At 37.0% G+C, this 21,842-nt stretch overlaps 1 protein-coding gene across 1 annotated transcript in view; it reads right to left on the bottom strand.

Annotated features, from left to right (window-relative positions):
• LOC106876072 (eukaryotic translation initiation factor 3 subunit B) overlaps nt 1-21,810 on the bottom strand; it is a 30,034-nt gene extending 8,224 nt beyond the window's left edge. Inside the window, exons 1-9 of the mRNA XM_014924477.3 lie at nt 21,634-21,810; nt 11,763-11,955; nt 10,051-10,170; nt 7,142-7,199; nt 5,765-5,896; nt 4,943-5,100; nt 3,565-3,696; nt 2,414-2,480; nt 825-871 (exon numbers count right to left, since the gene is read on the bottom strand). Coding sequence (XP_014779963.1) covers nt 825-871; nt 2,414-2,480; nt 3,565-3,696; nt 4,943-5,100; nt 5,765-5,896; nt 7,142-7,199; nt 10,051-10,170; nt 11,763-11,955; nt 21,634-21,781 — 1,055 coding nt within the window. The 5' untranslated portion in view covers nt 21,782-21,810. The remainder of the gene's footprint in view (nt 1-824; nt 872-2,413; nt 2,481-3,564; nt 3,697-4,942; nt 5,101-5,764; nt 5,897-7,141; nt 7,200-10,050; nt 10,171-11,762; nt 11,956-21,633) is intronic.
• Between the last annotated feature and the right edge of the window lie 32 nt (nt 21,811-21,842).

The following is a 21,842-nucleotide window of genomic DNA, read 5'->3' as shown; positions in this document are numbered from 1 at the left end:
CACAGCTGACAGGAGATATAACTGAATATATGAAATTCACTGCCAGATTGTTACTTACTCAATTTATACTAGAAGGAGGAAAAGCAAATTTGAACTTGGCCAGATTTCAACTCAGAACAAAAAGATAATTGCTCCAAGTCATTTTGCCCAACCCAAATCTGTTGCAGAATAAATGATCTTTTACATAAACAGATGTGAGAAGATATCTGAGGGAAGCTTTGTAGGATTTGAATGGTGACAATTCTTTTACAAAAATAGGGATAACAAATTATCTTAAAGATAGCCGGGTGTTGCAGGAGAGACTTCAATCAAAAATATATAAACATATGCACAGGAGTGGCTGTGTGGTAAGAAGTTTGCTTCCCAACCACATAGTTCCAGGTCCAGTCCCACTGCATGGCACCTTGAGTAAGTGTCTTCTACTATAGCCTCAGGCTGACCAACACCTTGAGTGGATTTGGTAGACAGAAACTGAAAGAAGCCCGTCGTATATATATGTATATATATGTGTTTGTTATTTGTGTCTGTGATTGTCCTCCCACCATCGCTTGACAACCGATGCTGGTGTGCCTGCGTCCCCGTCACTTAGCGGTTCGGCAAAAGATTCCGATAGAATAAGTACTAGGCTTACAAAGAATAAGTCCTGGGGTCAATTTGTTTGACTAAAGGTGGTGCTCCAGCATGGCCACAGTTAAATGACTTAAACCAAATAAAAGAATACACACATATACATGTATGTGTGATGCAATATTTGAAACACACACCCGTAGTTATACTGTAGGCAACAATTAATGATAATATAACCGAAAAGAACAATAGCTTACTTGATGCCAGGTAGTTTTAAACTTTTCTTTTCAAGTAAACCAAACGACTGAAAGACACAAAAAATATAGCAATAATCAATGTGTATGGCAAATTTTTGAGAATGAATTATTTATAAGAAATCAATGATATATAAATATCCTGACTGTTAAAGTAACAACAAAAGTAGTCATCATCATCATCTTTTAACATCCATACCTCATTTTGTGAACAGTGATTCTAATATTGGTAGCAACAAGAGTATTTAACCAGATTGTCTCCAGTGCTTTTGGGGTTGGTTATTATGTACCAGTAATGTAATGAGGATAAATTAAATTGGAGTGTTGCTTTGGTTTGAAGTTAAAGATTATGGTTAAAGAGAAGAATGTAGAATGGCAGAAAAACCACGGGATTAAGAAAATAACGACTAGCCAATCCCATTAGTCTATCCAATCTAGGAAAATCTGCGAAGGGCCTGGAAACCGATAGTTCAAGCCAATGAGTATTTCTGCCAAATTTGGTGAAAATCCGCTCAGCCGTTTTCCAATAAATTTGCAAACAAAAAGACGCGCGACCACTACAATGCTCTACTTTTGCTTATGTGTGCAAAGTAATAACAGTGTAATGTTTACGAAAACTGTTAATATTATGTACGCAAGTATGGGAGACAACTCCAAAATATAATGTACGCAAGTATGGGAGACAACTCCAAAATATAATGTGCTGTTCTTGCCAAGGTTGAGACAGGAGAATCAAATATAAATGCATAGGGATAGAGAGAAAAGCTGAACATTAGAAGCATCAGTCGTGGCGTGCAAGAGAGACGATTGCGCTGGTGTGGACATGTGGTGAGAATGGAGGAGGATAGCTGCGTGAAAAAGTGCCACACACTAGCAGTTGAGGGAACCCGTGGAAGAGGTAGGCCCAGGAAGACCTGGGCTGAGGTGGTGAGGCAAGACCTTCGTACATTGGGCCTCACCGAGGCGATGACTACGGACCGAGACCTTTGGAAATGGGCTGTGCGTGAGAAGACCCGGCAAGCCAAGTAAGATCGTTGCCAGTGCCCCTGGACTGGCTCTTGTGCGGGTGGCACATGAGATGCACCATTTTGAGCGTGGCCGTTGCCAGTACCGCCTGACTGGCTCCTGTAGGATTTTCGAGCGAGATCGTTGCCAGTGCCCCTGGACTGGCTTGTGCGGGTGGCACATAAAAGACACCATTTCGAGCGTGGCCGTTTTCGTGCGGGTGACACGTAAAAGCACCCACTACACTCTCTGAGTGGTTGGCGTTAGGAAGGGCATCCAGCTGTAGAAACTCTGCCAAATCAGACTGGAGCCTGGTGTTGCCATCCGGTTTCACCAGTCCTCAGTCAAATCGTCCAACCCATGCTAGCATGGAAAGCGGACGTTAAACGATGATGATGATGATGATGATGATGATAGGGATAAATAGAATGGTTCACGGAATTACTCATAAACGTTGGTTGCATGAAGAACAATACTCAGTGCTAAAATATTTAATGCAAGGAGTATTAAATAGTTAATCATGCTGTACCCTAATTTTATAGCCTTTGAAAATTCAATCAATATTTGATGTAAAATTAAATACTTACAGGTGTTTCATACACACTGAGAGCATCAGTTCCAAGCCTGGCAAAATATTCACCTGTCTTATTCCACCTGAAAGCAAAAATAAGGGGCTAAGTTCAACTCACAACGATTAATGAGGTGAGAGAGATAGACGAGTTGAAAGTAATAGTTATTACACTAATTTATGCACATCTAAACCCTTCTTTAATACTTCTACTTAGTACAATTAGCGGAAAAGGTCTCTTAAGGGCTTTCCAAGGAACAACCTGCAAACTGAGCTATTGACTGATATATATAATCCGATTTGACTGTTTCTCCCAAATAATGAATTCTACAAAAAACTTCCAGTTAGGTTTCTGATGAGGATAGATGCAGCTCATAAGAGTAAATCCTCTCAAAACTCCTGGCAGCATTCAGATTACTCTATGAAAGCAATGCTTATTTATTCATACAGCTTTGAATTAATCATGCAATATTGTTAGAATGATATTGTAGAGTAGATGTGAGAGACTAGATCAGGCCAGTTTGAACCTAGACACATAGAACATTTTGGCTGGATAGAGCGGTTTAAAAGCTAAAGGACTAATCACTGACCTGCCATGTTAACTGATTATAAATTGTACCTTTACCCTCCAAATCGTCTTAGGAATTCAAAAAGTGTCTTACAAAGGTTTAGGTTAATAAAGCAAGTGGTGATTCAAGAAAAGACATGCCAAAATTGAGATACATCTAAGTTGTTGAACATGGCAATAATCTACCACCTTAAGAGTGAGAAGGGAGTGTGCAGTCAGTGAGTGCAATGCATCACACAGAGCAAACTGTTTTTAAAACATGGACACCACTGTTAAAGTGTATATACAGAACAATAAAGCAGGTTAAACAATTCTTTGAACAGCAGCTACATTCATGGCATACACCAGTTCTGTAGGAGGTATTAATCACTGTCAGACAAACCCTTTTGAAATAATGGGTTGTACAGTATGCCATCACTGGTCAGAAGCCTTTATTTGTTGCCTACAAGGTCCAAATACAATTTACTACTTCTTCCAGAGTCTTTATGGTTCAGCTACCACCCATTCTCAGTACACACACTTATAATACTGACCATCACTCACGACCAGCTGTTACTACAAGGTACTTTTACTTTTCTAACACACAGAAGAGATGAACTTACTTAAATACAGGCCAAGTTGATTGGTTTTCACAGTGGAAGCTTCTCTTCTTATGACCAGTACGGATATCCCAAATAATAATAGCTTGAGGGTCATCTTTAGTCTCCTGTAGAGGGCTGAATGACACGAGATACCTAAAAATAAAACAAAGAAGATTCATGAAAACGGTCCCAATTCATAAGCAATATAGGTGTATAATTATTGGTTACTATAAATTAAAAACACTATGTTTCTAAAGTGTTAAGGTCATACCTTTCCACATCAGGAGGTGAATCTTTTCATCAGAAACTGATTTCATGTATCTCACTTGCAATGATATACATACAGATATATATATATATATATATATATGCACACACAAACGTCATGTTAGTTCTTTGCCAGCATGGATGAGATGAATATATTATTGGTGAGCTGTTGTTTTACAACTATAAGCCCCTTCTGTCACTAATCCTTACTTGTTTTTCAGATAAGGGACTTCCATTCAAAATGTCTGCGAAGGAACAATGCTTGTAGATATCACTTTCCCATGGTGCTACTGAAACCACATTGCTGGGAAGTGAACTTCTCAACCAGTTATGCCAGTGTGCATGTGCACACACGCACAAATACACAGGCAATCGTTTTGTGTCCTTTACCATGAAAGTATGGATTGGGTAAGTCTTAGTTTCATCACTTGCTGCAGGTAGTTAATTCTGGTACAACACTTTCAGCTGGGTACCCTTCTCAATACAAATAACTTTACAGTATTATTTCAATGCATTTGATGCCAATGATGCCAGAGAAGCTCTACACTCAGCTTTTCTTCAGAGTTACAGACGTCTTAGATGGGATACCTCTGCTATGGCTAACAAAATTCTTGTCTTTTCCATGTAGTTAGTGTAGAACCCTATTTGTAAAATGTTGTATCTGTTCAGATTGCCCAACTTCCTTGAAAAGTCATCTTTGTTATGGCTGTGATTCTTGAGGGCAGCCCTTATACACTGATGCAGACAGGTTGTCTCTGATATGAACCATAGGGTGGTAATCTTAGATGGAAAACTATTACTGTGTCTGTCTTCATGATACTGAGCAGATGTGGAGAGGCCATTTGCTGAGATTTAGGGTTTCTTAATGTCATTGGGTAGAATGGGGACATAGCTAACAAGCTATCATTTAACATCCACTTCAAAACAATACCCTGCTACATGCTGCAGTCCTTCCTCATCTAGTACACCAGTAATAGAGACAACATATCTATCAAACTTTGTTTTTCATATGTCATTTTGTTTTAAGGTTGGATATCACTGATCACTTTATAGCATGGACTGGGTAAATTTATTTATTTTACCAGTACTAGATAGGTTATCAGCAACAGGTCTATTCTTAAAAATAACTTACCGTTCACAGGGAGAAAAGTCTATAAGCTGGACATCTGGGTGACTGAACTTCATTATTTGCTCAAATTTCTCTCCACCCCAAAGGGCAATACCCTTGGAATGAAAAGTAGCAAGGTAAGTTCCCTGTGGGGACCAACGTACGTAAGTTTCTGTCCACCGCTGTAAGTATACAAAAACAATTGAAAGGAACCGCTTTAAACTGTGGCTGGTGCAGTTGTTAGAATCAACAGTTGTATTAAAATTGAATATGTAAATAGATAGTCAAGGGTCAGGAATGTTAAGTGAGTTTTTGACAAACTGGTTCGTTCTCAGTACAAAGGTCAGAATAAAGAAAAGATGAATGAAGTAATATAGTGCCACATTTGAAAAAGACATGAACATCGAATGGCAAATGTCTTTGGAATCTTGAGAGAATGGAGATGATAATCCATTGAATGTGTGGATCACATTCAATGGAAAGGTGGATCACAAGTGAGTTGTCAAAATGGATGGGTATTAAAATAATTGAGAGATATGTGCAAGATGATATTTGCAATGATAATGGTGAGTATTTATAGGGGATGATAAACAAAAGATGCAAGGGAATGAGATCAGGCCTCAAGATGGTGGAACTTACAGAAAAGATGTAATAGAATAAAGAGGAATGGCAATATGCTGCTCTGCAAACTTGTCCAAGCCATGGCAATGTGGTCTGGAATGGGTCAGCAGTATGGACTTTCTAATGGAAACTTTGAGACGGAGAATAGGGAAAGCATAATACAAGCTATTTTGTGAGTGTGTGTGTGAGAGAGATAGAGATAGAAATAGAGAGAGTCCAACTTACACTTCGCTCTTCAGCTAGATTCGGTTGTCCTCCAGAACCATTGAAGAAAATGGCAGTTTTGTCACCAGCATCATAGATTACACTATATTGATCAAAGCTTTCATTGTTCAGCAACCAGGAACGGAGATTACCCTGCAATGACAAGAGAACTTATTAACCTACATTTCCAGTGGAAAGCGGACATTAAACAATGATGATGATATTTCAACACAGAAATCAATGATAACATACATGTATGTATAGTTGTGAAATCAATCTAACTTCTGTTCAGATCTTCAAGAGTCGAAGGTCATGTTGTATTTCGCATAACTGAAAATCCAAGACTTTCTTTTACAGAAATAAGACCCAATTTGAACAGTATCACCCAACACAGTCAAAGCAGGTAAGACTTGATTGTCAAATTGTATAATTGGAATAATACACAAGCCAAGATGCAGATTTATTATGAAACTTTGATTACTGACATTATCATCATCATTTAATATCTGTTTTTGATGCTGACATGGGTTGGATGGCCTGAGAGGCGCTAGCAAGGCCAGGAGCCACACCAGGTTCCACAGCTTGTTTTGGCTTGGTTTCTAATTGGATGTCCTTCCTAATGCCAACCACTTTACAGAGTGTACTAGGTGCTTTTTATGTGGCACATAACAGAGAACAGATCTTCTTCAGTACAACAGTGCACTATATATCTCGGTTCTTTGTCATGTCAGCATGCGTTGAATGGCAACTGCTACTAGTATACGCCATCTGGTTTGTTACCTGCAATGTATTTTAAATGACCACAATGACTACCACAATGCAATTGACTAACAACTGTTTGTGATTCTTCAGATACTACATATTTGCAGTATAAATCTTGCAACAATAGCTAACTACTTCAATAAGAGGAATCTGTGGTCAGCAACAGTTGAAACTAGACAAATCTTCCTCAAATCACACCCTATCACCGTACCACATTAGATAATATATGTCGGAATAAAAGACTGGACGGTAATGGTTGGAGTAGTTTTGGCCAGAACTGACCTACAGCTAAACAACTCACTAGTACATCAAATAACCATTCAAAATGCTGGTGAGCCAATCAAGAAGATTCTCCATGGCTACCTAAACTGTTAGAATCAGCAAAACACTAGTTTTTAAAAAGCAAAAACACTATCCTTGATATATCTAAAGACAAGTTGGTTATGGCCAGAATACTTCTGCTTTATCAGAGCTGACCAGGAACTGAACAACAGCAACAATTCTGTATTTAAGAATTGAGAGTTAAATCGGAAGGAGGAAAAATGTGAATAATAAAATAGGATAAATATAATTATAGAAACATGTACAGAACACACAATACATACATGTAACAGTTATATACATAATTGGTCTTACCATGTCTTTATATGGTTTAGGCTGAGGCGGTTCCCACTCCTTGGGCATATTTTCATATCTAGAAAAAGAAAACACAAAACAAACTATCAACTGTTTAGAGAAATAATTACAGAAGTGGTTTACTCTCACTTCTAGTCTCCCTAGAAACACAGATGTGGCTATAGCCATCACAGAATCTATGCAGAGGCTTTTACTAAAGCACAACAGAGCTTAAGCTAAGTTTTACAGCCTCAGCATGTGTGCATTGGACAGTACCAGCCGAGAATGTAAGCAATCACATGGTACCATCAACGTCACCATTACAACCCTTTAGTGTTCAGACTGGTCAAAACTGGCCGAAAATAATTCCCCTTTATTTGTTTGAACCAGCCAAATCTGTCCATATCTGATTACTCTATGAAATCATTGTGTCCGCTGCAAAAAAGAAAAAACTCTGAAGGGATATCAGGTTGAGACCTTATATATGAGGTCGTTTTGCAAAGTGCCCTTATGTAAAGGGTGCTTTGGATAGTTCCACGATAGAAATATAGCATAACTATATTTTGTTGTTTGATAGTAATACTATGATATATTCCTTTCATTTTATTACAAATAATGTGAAAGTGAGAAATACATATTGATTTTCAGTAGGTTACACACCTGTATTCACCTTTGTCTCACCTGTTAATGAACTCTGTTTATTAGATGCATTCTGTTATGTAAATGTATTCATGAAATTGTATAAGAGTACATAGCCAATGATATATTGACTAGTAAAAGAGTTTTGTACTTATTTTCAGTGAAAATGTTTAAATGAAATATAAAGAAAGATTAAAATCTTGTACCGATTATATCTGTATTTTAATTAATTCGAATTATTGTACCTCATCTTGAAAAGTGGCAAAATTGTTGGCAGTTGACATCTGGGATAATTTTAGTAACAAATCAAACAGTTAAGATGCATTAAGAATTTCAATGTTAGCATTTATCCATAATGTTACTGCTTTTACACCTGTTAATTAAATTTACCTGCCCATAAAAGTCAAATTTAATCAGAAAATCAGCTAAAATTACATAACTATAAACCACTGGTATATAAGCAACCACTGACAAAATTTCAAATCTGTATGTAAAAAAATTAACAAAATTACAAGCAAATATTGCGGACACCCCTCTTGAACCTGAATAATTCAAAATAACATGAATAAGCACTATATTCGACTGATTAATCTGAATACTAAAGGGTTAATGTTTACTTTTTTTATGCTTGCATGGGTGAGATAGGGGTACACTGGAGCAGAGATTTTATGGTTGGATGACATTCTTGTTGATCCCACCTGTGTTTCCAAGTGAAGTATTAATATCCCAGTCTAATGAACAACATCCTGGATACATTGCACCAACTGAATGAGCTTTTTGTTTACAAAGATTGTGCAATATATCAAGAAGCCTGAAAATGCTTCAGTGATGGACAGCGTGGTGGAAATATGAACACACATTAACCCATTGGCATTCAAATTACTGTCAAATTCAATACTTATTCCATTCACATTGTTTTGAAGTAATCATGCATTAATGCATTATCTTATTGGTTTGAGATTCTGAAGATGTGATTGCTTATGATTTGAATGACATTGTCAGATGGGTGAGAGACTAGATCTGGCCAGTTTAAACACTTCTTACAGTTTCTATTAGCTAAATTTACTCACAAGGCTCCATAACCCAGGGCTACAGAAGAAACTACTTGCTTGATATACATCATGGAATTGAACCTGAAACCACACCCACACACAAGTGCTATCACAGCTGCAACAGGCACTGGGTTGGCTGTGTGGTTGAGAAGTTAGCTTCCAAACCATGCAGTTCCAGGTTCAGTCTCACTGCATGGCACTTTGGGCAAATGTCTTCTGCTATAGACAAGGGATGATCAAAAGCTGGCATAAAGAAAATTAAAGACTGTCACATGTATGTTTTGTGTATGTTTGCATCTGCAATTGCTTGTAAGATCGTGTGATGGGTGGTAGTGCTGTCAGCTTCTATCCTTCAATGAATTGTCCAGGCATTTTGTGCTTTTGAAGCTGAGTGGAATAAATGATCCCTTACTTGAAAAACACGTAGGGGTCAGGAAGCACATGCAATAGGAAAACCAATGCTTAAAATAACTTTTGTTCAACCCATGCAAGCATGGAAAAACAGATGTAAAGCAACTAACAATTTACACACATTTATTTCAATAGTCTGTTTTTTTATGGCATGTTTGAGCATCTGCACCTAAAGACTTCTCCAAGGGGCTTCCAAATGGACTCAGAAGCACACAAGTACCAGATGGTGTGTTAATCTGTGCAAGGGATAAGGTCTACCTCACTGGAACAGGAACAATTCCTCAAAAGGTCTTACAGATAGTTTCCTTCTAAATTTCATTCACAAGTCTTTAGTTGACCTAAGGTTATGATGTGGAAGATGCTTGCCCAAGACATTGTGTAGTGAGAATAGACTCAAGATTACACAGATGTAAAGCAAACTTCTTAAAAAACAACAATGCCTGCAACCTGTATTTAATTATACACAGAACAAAAACATTGATCAAGGTAAGAATTAATGAGTTAGGAAGAATGTTATATTGTGTAATATAACATTCTTCGTGCAAAAATTATGTCAGACTAGTTCTGGTTACAGAAAATCTATAGATTCCAAGAAAACTATCCAGTAACATTGTATAGAAATTAAGGTTTTCTTGTTCACAGAAAGCAGTGTTATTTAACGTGTGTGTGTAAACGCACACATTAACTGACAAACTTATCGACCATATAGTCAAACACCGTTTACCCCATCTCCCACAAATCAACTTTGTCCTAGTAAGATACAATAGAAACACTTGTACAGTACCTCTAGTTTGTTCTAGTAGCAATAGAATAAGACAAGAAACTTACTTGAGGAAGTCTGAAAACAGGTTAACTTGCAACATATGCTGCTTGTCCATCTTGTGGTTGTTTGCCAGTTTCACAGCCTCAAGTGCATGCTCAGGGCAAGTGTATTCAAGAAACACATAGCTGAAATAAAAAACGATAGATAATAAGTAAATACACAAAGAAAACGTGCAAAAATTATGGCCAGAATTCCATAGCATTTTGAACCAATTGCTATTTTTTCTTAACTCTTTAGCATTCAGATTATACTGTAAAATGTATTATTTATTCATATTGTTTTGACTTAACCATGCATTATCTTATAGTTTCATGATTTCAATGATGCGATTGTTTCTTTTCAGAATCACATTGTAATTTAGGTGCAAGAGGCCAGGGCAGGCTGGTTTAAACATAAAACAGGCAAGAATATTTAGGCTGGAAATGGCTGGTTTAAATGCTAAAGGGTTAACCTCCAGAATATAAAAACAGGTCTAACCAGTCAAAAGTACGCATCAATCAACAGCCATCATAATATAAGTGCACACAGTACCAAAGCAACTCTAACCAGTCAATAGTTATTCTATATATGACTGAATCATTCTTGTCCAGGATATAGGGAGAGACTGCTAAACACAATCACACTATGACATTCTAAGAGGCAGATGTGAAAATAAAAATTAAAAAAAAAAAAAAAGTAAATACCAATAGTTGTATAAAATACAGATGGCTTTGTAAAAATTATTGCAACAAATGGCCAAAGAATGAATAAAAAGATATGGACATTTTGACAAATTTAGCAGTTAATCTATCAATTTTAGAAGAGTGGAAGCTAGTTTTGGCAGGAAAATTATGAAATCATTAATGATTACACAGAACTGTCATGTACAAACATCATAAATTGCTGCTTTATAGACTACAGTGTTATAAGATTAACTGACAGAAGCAAAACAGTTTATAGCTATAAACAGCAAGACTAGAGAAATCAAAGACAACTGTGCTGTTTCAACACCTGCACTAAATGAACTGGATCATTGATTTGTTAAGAACTTGCAGCCACATTGTAGCAGTAGGCACTTGTGAAACATTCAGTACCGGCCATATCCAAAGATATTCATGACAATGGCAACTCTCTTATATTCAGACATAATGTAACTACTATTTAATATGTCCTTCCTTCCCTTTTTATTATTACATTAGATTATGATTTGGGTTCTATTCCTAGCATCTTAAGCCATTACATAACGGCTCACTTTAGCAAATAAGTAGTTCATATTTGACCCAAGTAAGTTCCTTATTGAGCAACCAAAACGTTTTCTGGCTGCAATCAGTCTTTTCAGCTGCCATAGAATTTCTTTATCCAAGGGCAAATATCACATCAATTTTTGCTCAGACAGCAACAAGCAAAGATGTAGAATGCCAACATTTGGACTAACACACACACAAGCTTCCAGACAGTTTCAGCCTACACGTTTTACACACAACTTGGTCAGCCTGAAGATGAAGATACTTGTCCAAGGTGTCACAGAGACGAAATTCAAAACAATGCGATTACAAAGAAAAATCCATACAATCACACATGTACCTTCTTTCCTGCTTCTATAGAACATATGGGAAAACTGTATAGTCACCTAAAATGAAGGGACAGTGAATGGACAGAAAAAAGATGTGATGAAAACAAAACCAAAGAAAGCAACCCTGACTATATGAATCTGTAAACAGCAACATTTAATACTCACCCCTTGTTTTCGCCATTTTCCATTGGATAATGTTCGGTTCTGATCTTGCCAAAGCGTTGGAAAAACTTTCTGATAACATTCTGTAGTTTCTCAAACCTCTCAGGGCCGACAATTGGAACATTGTCAACAACAACAACAGAATCAAAGCCATCATATTCTGTTGGTTTTTCCTTCAGCAGGTCTCCAATTAGTTCTGAGATAAGTATAAAAAAAAAAAGAACACATTTAGCTGAATGAACAAAAAATTTTAAGAACCAATATTTTATCTAAATTTGTTTTAGCTGCTATACTAAATCAGCACAGGTAGGAATCAATAAATGCCTCGAACTTGTCAAAATTCTTGATGCTGATATACTTTTAGAAAGAGCTGCTGGTTCCAGGATTAATTTCATTTTATATAACATGGACATGTGATTACGAATTTCACTTCAGAAAGTAGTTCCACATCCAGTCCTATTGTATGGCACTTTAAGCAAGTCCCTTCTGCTGTGGCCTTTGATAAACCAATGCCTCACATAGAACTTGGCAGACAAAAACTGCAGAAGCCTGTTCATAATCGTCATTTTAATGCAATGTTTCTCAAACTTTTTTTGTCCCACAACCCACAGCTATTAAGAAGAAAAAAAAAAGGCAGCCCACATATTCATTAGAAGTTTTAACAAAAACGCTATCGCAAGTTGTATTCACTTGTTACTTACACTCTATTCTGAAGTAACCTACATTACACCAAAATACTGCAAAGCCCCACCCACCTTGAGGAACACTTTATTTTAACACAGACATTTTCCACGCTGGCACAAGTTGGACTATACTTTTTGATACAATATTTTATGGCTAGATGCTCTTCCTGGCACTAATCCATACCTGTTTATCAATTAAGAGATTTTTTTTTTTATTCCACTGGTCATCACAGGTTAAATTATATTGCATACTGGTGAAATATTTGCATACACACTATGAGCTTCTGTATAGGTTCCATTTACAGTTTCACTCCTAAGTTTATTGGTCATCTTGAGCCTATAAAAGACACTTGGCCATGATAGTGGGCCTTGGAATAGGCCAAGTGGTTACAAAGTGAATTTCATTACCACACAGCTATGCCTGTACCTGTGTGAATATGCCCTAGTTATGTGTAACCAATGTTTTAAATTAAATAGGTTGCATCTGTACATACAATGGTTGGCACCAGCTGTAAAACACTGCTTCCAAAAAGACCTGTTAAGAGGCATAGTGGTTGGGTTTCTTTCAAGCATTGGGCCTGACGGAGGCAAAGTGGCTGAGTTCCTTTTGAGCATTGGGCCTGACGGAGGCAAAGTGGCTGAGTTCCTTTTGAGCATTGGGCCTCATGGAGGTGAGGTGGCCGAGTTCCTTTTGAGTGTTGGGCCCCATGGAAGCAATGACTAAGACCTTTGGAATTATGTTGTACTTGAGAAGAAGACCCATCAAGCTGAGCAAAATCAGTCACGGCAGATACTGGTGTCACACGAATGGAACCTGTAATGGTAGCACGTAAAAGCACCCATTACACTCTTGGAGTGGTTGGCATTAGGAAGGGTATCCAACCATAGAAAACCATGCCAAATCAGACTGGAGCCTGGCGCAGCCTTCCAGGATGCCAGCCCAGTCAAACTGTCCAACCCATGCCAGCATGGACAACAGACGCATGATGATGATGTAGGCGCACACACATTTTGAACTAATTGCTATTTTTTATTAACCCTTTAGCATTTAGATTATACTGTAAAATGTATTATTTATTCATATTGTTTTGACTTAACCATGCATTATCTTATAGTTTCATGATTTCAATGATGCGATTGTTTTCAGAATCACATTGTAATTTAGGTGCAAGAGGCCAGGGCAGGCTGGTTTAAACATAAAACAGGCAAGAATATTTAGGCTTGAAATGGCTGGTTTAAATGCTAAAGGGTTAACCTCCAGAATATAAAAACAGGTCTAACCAGTCAAAAGTATGCATCAATCAACAGCCATCATAATATAAGTGCACACAGTACCAAAGCAACTCTAACCAGTCAATAGTTATTCTATATATGACTGAAGCATACATGTCCAGGATATAGGGAGAGACTGCTAAACACAATCACACTATGACATTCTAAGAGGCAGATATGAATTAAAAAAAAAAAAAATAAAATTAAAAAAAGTTCTGCATAAAACACAGCCAGTCAATAAAATAAGTACCTGACTGAAATGTAATTAATTAAACTATTGAAGGTGATCCTTCAGCAAGACCATAGCCCCAAGACAAAGTAGTAAAAGAATAAACATTTCATATTGTGGGCAAATAAACATTGCTGGTTACAAGTTTCCAATGACCCAGTCAATAGTTCAGTGCATTTTATGCTAAGTTAGGAAGGGCATCCAGCCATAAAAACCATGCCCAAACCGACACAGTAGCTTAGTGTAGTCTTCTACCTGGCTGGCTCCTGTCAACCCACGCCAGCATGGAAGACAGACATGAAATGATGATGAATTACTGACAAAGAACTGTCTTCAGCAGCTGCACTAGGAAACTGATGGTAACAGTTCTGCTTGAAATGAACCAAAACAGTGATTGTATCACATAATCAAAGCTCTCCAGAGTAAGATGTCAAGAGATGTGAATTACTGAACACCAGCTTACAAGAGGGAAGGCTAAATGCTTAAAGTGAACCTGGTGCAGATCAATCAGCACTAGTTGACCTAAGACAAGATTTAACTTATTTATAAGGAGTGAGAAAGAAGTGGAGGTTATTAGCTATGGTCTTTATGAAAATATACTTATGTCATACAAGAGATAAAGAGGATTAAATAACAAGTCAGTAAAGAAACCTCTACATCATTGGAGAGCTACTAGAAATATCAACTCTCAACAAACTATATTCTACTACCTAGCTTCAAAAAGGACACAGATAACGGTAAACACACTATAAAAGATAGAATAGTCAGAGAATGTCTAATCATAAGATATGCATGAGTCAGGCCTTACTTAAGATTAAAGAAAAACCCACCACCAGTGATAAGTAAATGGTGGAGCCTCTGTGTAGCTACTTACAATTGCTATCCACTTACCCTTTTCATAAGAAAAGAATACATTGAATATTTTAGTCCTATGTATACTATGTCTGCATAAAAAGATGGAATGATCATGGCAGGTGCATATTTGATTACAGGTCTCCTGAGCCAGAGATAACCCAGACTCAACAGTAACACAATACCACCATCAATTCTATTGTTCTAGCTGTGAACATCTTTATTTGGACTACATAATTACATGATCCAATGTGTCCTCCTCTTTATAAGACAGCAGGATTTATGGGAGATTAGGCTATTTCTAGGCAGATTGAGAAATAAATGACTTTTCATGGTCACTGGATCCGCTAAGAATAGCAGTCGGAGCATCAGCAAATCACACTATCATCTTAAATAAAAGAGGAAACATTGAGTTGTCCTAGATTAGTGATTCTCAATCAAAGTCAATAGGGCACATGGAGGTTTGGGTTGATCTCCATATAAGGTCTTATTGTTGAAAATTATGTGTATTAAATTGCTTATACTTCTACAATACACAAACTATTTTAATATTTTTATACCATTCCTAGAATATATTTAAATATAAAAGTACTGGAAGATTTTTTTGTATACACCAAATGACAATGGCAGTCCAGTAGAGTAAAACAGGAATCAACGGGGCCCATAAGCAAAAAACAGTTGAGAATCATCATCCTAGACACTTTATATCTTAGGAAGAAAAAGTTCTCAACTGGAATGTCAGATTGTGGCATTCCTTTGACACTAAGGGCATCCAGCCCCCAAAAAACCATGCCAAAGCTGATGTTAGAGTTTAATGCAGCTATGAGGCTCACTGGTTTCCAACTCATGCCAGCATGGAAAATTGACATTAAATTAAAATGATAATTCTGTTCTAAAGGACCTTTGTTTTGACATAAGGAGAGAAGGCTGCACTAGATTAGAGCAACATGAAATGAAATGCCTTGCTCAAGGATACAAGATACCACCTAGGCATGAAATTGAACCCACAACCTAATGACTGTGAGCCCTAACACCTTAACTACTCAACTACACAAAAAACCTCCCACGACTGTAGTAAGCAAATTTACAAAACTAGTCAAGCTAGATTGGCAAAAACCTAAACACAGATTTGAATAAAAGTAATTTACTGTTGTCAATGAACCCAAAATTGGAAGCTCTGTTCAGACAGATCTATCTTGAAAGATGTTCCAGTTATGGCCATCCTATCTTATTTTCAGGCAGTTTAACCAAGATTTGCATTATCCATTAAGTCCCACCTCTTCAAGATGGTTGGGTGTGGTGTTTGAGGATAATTTGGATGCTATTTTGAGCAAGTCAAGCAACCACTTAGAGACTGAGGAAGAATAAGAAATAAGTGAATGTGAGCTTGATTCAACTTACACGGAATGGACAAACAGAAGATATAGCGAGGTGTTTATAGGGGTAGCTGCTTGGTTGATATGTTGCAACCATAGCACTACAGTACTGTGGTAGTAAAGCTGAGATTACATCTATCATAAAATTATTAAACTCATAAACTAACTGCTTCCCTCAGCTCACAAAGAAAGAAAGATCTTAAGCTAGTGCTTATATCTAATTTCATGGAAATATGCCATCTCAGGTAATATTCTCTGATGATCTAGTACATATTTCCCTCAAAAGTGTTTCTCAAGGTGTGTGTGTGTGTGTGTGTGTGTGGTACATGACCTACTTGTAGGGCATGGTAATATTTTGGTGGGGCGTAGGGCTTCAGAACAAGGTGAAATGCATATAATACTTGCAGTAAATTCATAAATAAAACTTCTTTTGAATTGATATATTTGTTTCGCTGAAACTGAGACTTTGTCTCATGATGGGTTCCAAAATTATGTGAAACTACTTACGATCAAACTTTCAGTTTAGTTAAAAAAAAAAAATGCCATATATTCTACATGTATCACGCACTCCTTTCTCATTTGTCTGACAAAACAATGTGTGTTTGTGTGTGTATATGTATATATATAAATATACAGACACGCACACTGACTATTCATGGGAGGGGTGCATCATTTTTGCAAAAATTGAAGTGAGACATAGAAACACTGATTGAAAAGCAATAAATACTGTCAACTCACAATAGAGTTCAGTTCCTTAACTATTTATATTACATACTAGTCTTAAAAAAATGGTAAATTAGAAATTTAAAAAAAAAAAAAAAAATCTGGTTGAAATGGCAGTGCCACTAAATAAAACTAAGGTTCTGGGCCGACTACGCCACCAGGTAATTGCCTCCTAAAAAAGTTTAAGTAGGCTAGAGCAGTGGTCCTGAGGAAAATGTCAAAGGAGTTGGGGAGTTGTCCTTGAATCCCTAAATAGTGGTTGGCACTAACAGCTAAGGCTAGATTAGAGGAGTCACTGAACAAGAAATGCAGGTGACACAGATCAATCTATACACAAAAATATGTGGGAGTCTGAGGCGTTAAACAAAAAAGTGGCACAGAATACATAATGAAACAAAGGCTGAAAAAAATTTGCCAGAAATAACCAAAAATCTACATTTTACCTAAGGAAGAAAAAGAAAATAGAAAAAGAGCAATCACTAAATATACCACTGAACAATGCAGAAGTATTTTCACACTGACATGACATGTTGAAATAATTGGCAGCCTAATGAAAACAAGTTAATTCACAAATAAACTCTATACATACACTTGGTACTAGAGAACCAAAGTAAAAGTTGAAGAGAGTAGTTTCAGCTAAGGACTGCCTCACTCTCACCACTTGTACACGCAAAAGAATTCAGATACAAGAGAAAATTAACATATGGCACAAGCCAAGTGAGATAGCTATCCGTCTCCACCAAAGGTGAAGATACCGTTTATTCCCCAGCACTCAAATTTGAAGCAATTAGGTTTTAGATGGGGGGGGGGGGGGGGTTTAAAGCAAAAAAAAAAAACAAAAACAAAAAAACTTTAGACCATAAGACAAAAACAATTCAATATAATTGCATATCTGTTTGAAAAAAAATAATGAGTCATTATTTTTCTCAACAACATATACAACACAAATTACACACTTTCAATGCTGAAAGATTCCCTGTATCAGATCTACATGGTTGCTTGACATGCTAGAAATACCATTCAAATCTCCTTCAAAGCATACCTTGTTGTCTTAATGCATTAGACAATACAGTACTTGATAAAACAGGATGGCTTTGTCTGGAATGCATGTGAGGTTTGGTTTGTTTTGACAAGAGGCTAAACAGTGTAACATATGGCATACGACAAAATTAAACAGTTTGTTCCTCTATTTCTGTTGAAATACACTGCCTTTTTCTCAATGAAGAATTTAGTGAAATAACTTTTACCAGCATTTGGAACATAAATATTTTGATGGAAGGTTTTATATCAGAGCACTTTAATAAAGAAAAGTTTGTATTATGGAACCAGGAGTAGCCTGGCCATCAGGAAAAGCAGTTTGACACTTCAGACTAAGTCAATCATAAGTAACAAATTAGGTGCAAAAGCCAAAAATTCAGTTACATGTCTTAACTGGACCTTCAGATGGACAGGTAAACCAGAATTTATTTGTCACCAGACATATGGTTAGCCTTACAACATAACAGAACCTCAATATAACTGTCTGCTCTGCTAGAAATAGCAACTTAGCCCCTTAAATTACACATCAGACTTATACATGCATATCTATGCATCTTCCTCTCTCTCTCTCTCTATATATATATATATAGATATATATATATAGAGAGAGAGGAGTACCCCTCGTTAAGTAATTATTACTTCCAAAGTTCTGCTAGTTAGAGATCCTCAAGCTAACACCTGCTTAGTAAGCAAGAGAGAGAAGCCGGTGTAGATGTGAAGTTATATACATGAATAAATATAACACCTTTGTGACATGACCAAGTAGTTTCAACGTTTACGAAACTAGAAACAGCAGGTGGAAATGAGAAATTTAAACATCGCATTGTTGTTCTTTCTGTAATGACCGGTTAAAATTATATAAAAACTGAATTATCGAGAGAAGAGAAAACAGGAAGAAGAAAAAAGCTCATTTATGTCAGAAATCAGAGTGAGAAGATATAATAATATAAAGGATTTTAAGTTACCATCACATTATTGTTTAAATTATAACTTTGAAGTAGACCTGTAACTGCGACTCGACATATGTTAGCCTTACGAGTCAACGACAAAACTTCAATATGATCGCTCGTCCTATAAGAAATAGCAGCTAAATCTCCCTCAAACTATACACATAAAAAAAAACCTGGATAAAATGATGGGCCGTGTAGGCGTTCTTAGAACGAAGTCATTTAGTATGTTCTGTAACACGAGTGTCGGTTACATTAATTACTATCCACTCTCGTCTACCTCTATTGCCACACTGGTCATTAATTATGAGACCATACGATGACACAACATAGCCGTCTTCTAAATTTCTCCCCACTACCATTAACGGCCACATCCCAACTTCTGCTGATGGTGATACCATATGCCAACTTTAACTGCTAGTTGGTTAAAGTTATCAAATTGTACGAAATCAGGTATAAAACAAAAGGGACTGTATAAAACATTCTACACTCACAAATAAATCTTTTTACCTAAGTGACCACTAGGATAAATTAAACAGAGTTAATTACTGTTTTATGGTACATTTTATAGACATAAAACAGCACTAGAAAGTTTGCAGATATTCGAGGATTCCGCACGTTTTAACTTCACGAAGCCACCACTCCAGTCCGTGATTACTAAGACTAATAAATTTGACTTAGTCTTTTATAGTATATTCTATAAACAATTAAACACTTTAGAATTTTTGTGGATATCAGAGGAATCCGGCACGTCGTTTCTAAACGATCTCTTGTCTTGCACAGGAGGTTATGTACGTATTCGACAACCTTACCCGAATCAATTTTATCATCAACCACATATAGCAGTTACAAGTAGCCGAGATGGCGAAAATGAGTCAATGAGAAGGCCACAGAAGAGCAACAAAAATTTGATACTTCACAAAAGACTCTATTATTGAAGAATACGCGATGTGAACACAATAGCTTTTGTGTGCTCTTATATACCTAACGTGGCTCTTCTAGGATGTAGTTGTTTCAGATCAAATCACTTATCGGACTAGTACAATTCGAAAACATACAATAATAATAAATTTCTACTTTTAGTTTAAGATCGGTAATTTTTGAGGGATGGGGAAGTCGATTAAATCGCCCCAAGTATTCGGTTTTAGTTGAAGGCGAGATAAGAGTTGATGGCCTGTTAAACGAAGCCTATTACCATCATAAAGTTAACCTTCGAGGAACTATAAAAGCCAGGGATAAAAAGGTTCAATGTTAAGAAATTCCCTTAACCTTCGGTCTCCTGGACCTGTCAGTAATCTATCACGGATGGTTAAATTTCAGTGCTACTATGCCTAGATACGTTGATATACCGACAGTTGAGAGTGGAATATTTTGCAGGGAGCACCAGTGATGACAGAGTTGGATTCTAATCTTTAACATAGAGATTATTTTATATCTAAATCAAGACTAAGGGAATCAGATATAAGCCGCTAAAAATTACGAAGGTACCATACCTTTCACAAGTTGGTCGAGGAAAGTCGGCCGTGTACTAACAGGTTAGCTAGTACGTCAGGACCAAAGAAATATCAACGACCCCCCTTACATTAGATTGAGATGCGAGCTACCATGGTAAACTATTTCACATACTGATTTCTACAAGGCTTTCGACCAGTGCAGCTACACACACACATGAGCCACTGAGGGAGCTTTGACGCAGTTGTTCGCCTTCTAGAATAGTAGTTAATTCTTCTACAAATTACACATTACTACTTCAAAGTAATATTAGATAATGTGTTAATAAATTCTTTTATAATAGAAACTCACTTCAGAGTAATGTCTAAGAATGACAAACGACTAATCTTAAGAGGGAGTGGAGAGTCAATTGAATCAATACCCTCAATATATTATTGATACTTTATTAGATTAACATAGGGGTACTATTCTTCTTGAATAGTACCTAACATAGGGACAATGCTAAGAATATTGAGGCCGAAAGACGGTTTCACTGGACTAGAAACTGACGCATTATATGGTCTACTTGTATAAATTTTTTCAATCCCAGAAGGATTTGAACTTAGATCGTAAATAAACGCAAGGAATCTAGTCCAACGCTCTACCGATTGTACCATCCACCAGCTTTTAATGATGGTTTCAAGTAAAAGCGTAACGAATAAAATAGAAGCAGCGACACGTGATGTGAATTTCATAAGAATGGACACAACTTAGACGGAGCACCCATAGTTCAGGGAATCGTTTCCAGGACATCACTGGTACTTGATGTTGTCCATTTCTCTCTCTCGTAACTCGAAGACCGGTTTTGAGCTTAATATATTCTGTCGAGTTTGCTTCTTTCAACCCACATGCAGACACTTGTCGCCTGCCATGAAAACCAGCTGACATGTAGACAGTGTTGGAGGAAGTGAGACATTCTAGTCCTATGATTCGAGAAGTATATTGAACATACACACACAGATATAGATGTATATATCCCAATATATATATATATATATACATGGATGAATACAGAATATAAATCCAACTTGGGTTTATAAATAAATACATACGATATACTTTTAAGATAAACGAAATAGGCATATAGGTATAAAATATGGAGGGAAAGAGAGAGTTGATAGACTAAGAGATCAAGGAAAAGAAATGAGGAGAGAGACAGTAGAGAAAGTGAGGGGGGAGTGCGACGAAACTCATCCCACTCCTCCCGCCATTGCAACAAGCCGGAGTAGGAGACTGGATGGGGGAAATAACTACAGATATCACCTTCTTCAGTAATGTCATCTACAAATCCCTCCGGGTCACTGAAATTAGGTTCTTCTTCGGCATCATCTTCGATACCATTCTGCAAGGTTTTCTCTGCCTTTTTCTTATTTTTCTTCAATTCCGAACCATCGTTGTCGGCCGCCATCATTGAAGACCTCGTGTGCTACGAGTCGAAAGGGCGCACGCGTCAAGCACGCTTCCGGTCCTTA

The sequence above is a fragment of the Octopus bimaculoides genome, chromosome 7 (genome assembly GCF_046866305.1).
Source record: "Octopus bimaculoides isolate indiv1 chromosome 7, ASM4686630v1, whole genome shotgun sequence".
NCBI classification, from domain to species: Eukaryota; Metazoa; Mollusca; class Cephalopoda; order Octopoda; family Octopodidae; genus Octopus; species Octopus bimaculoides.
This window is presented reverse-complemented; position numbering and strand designations above follow the sequence as displayed.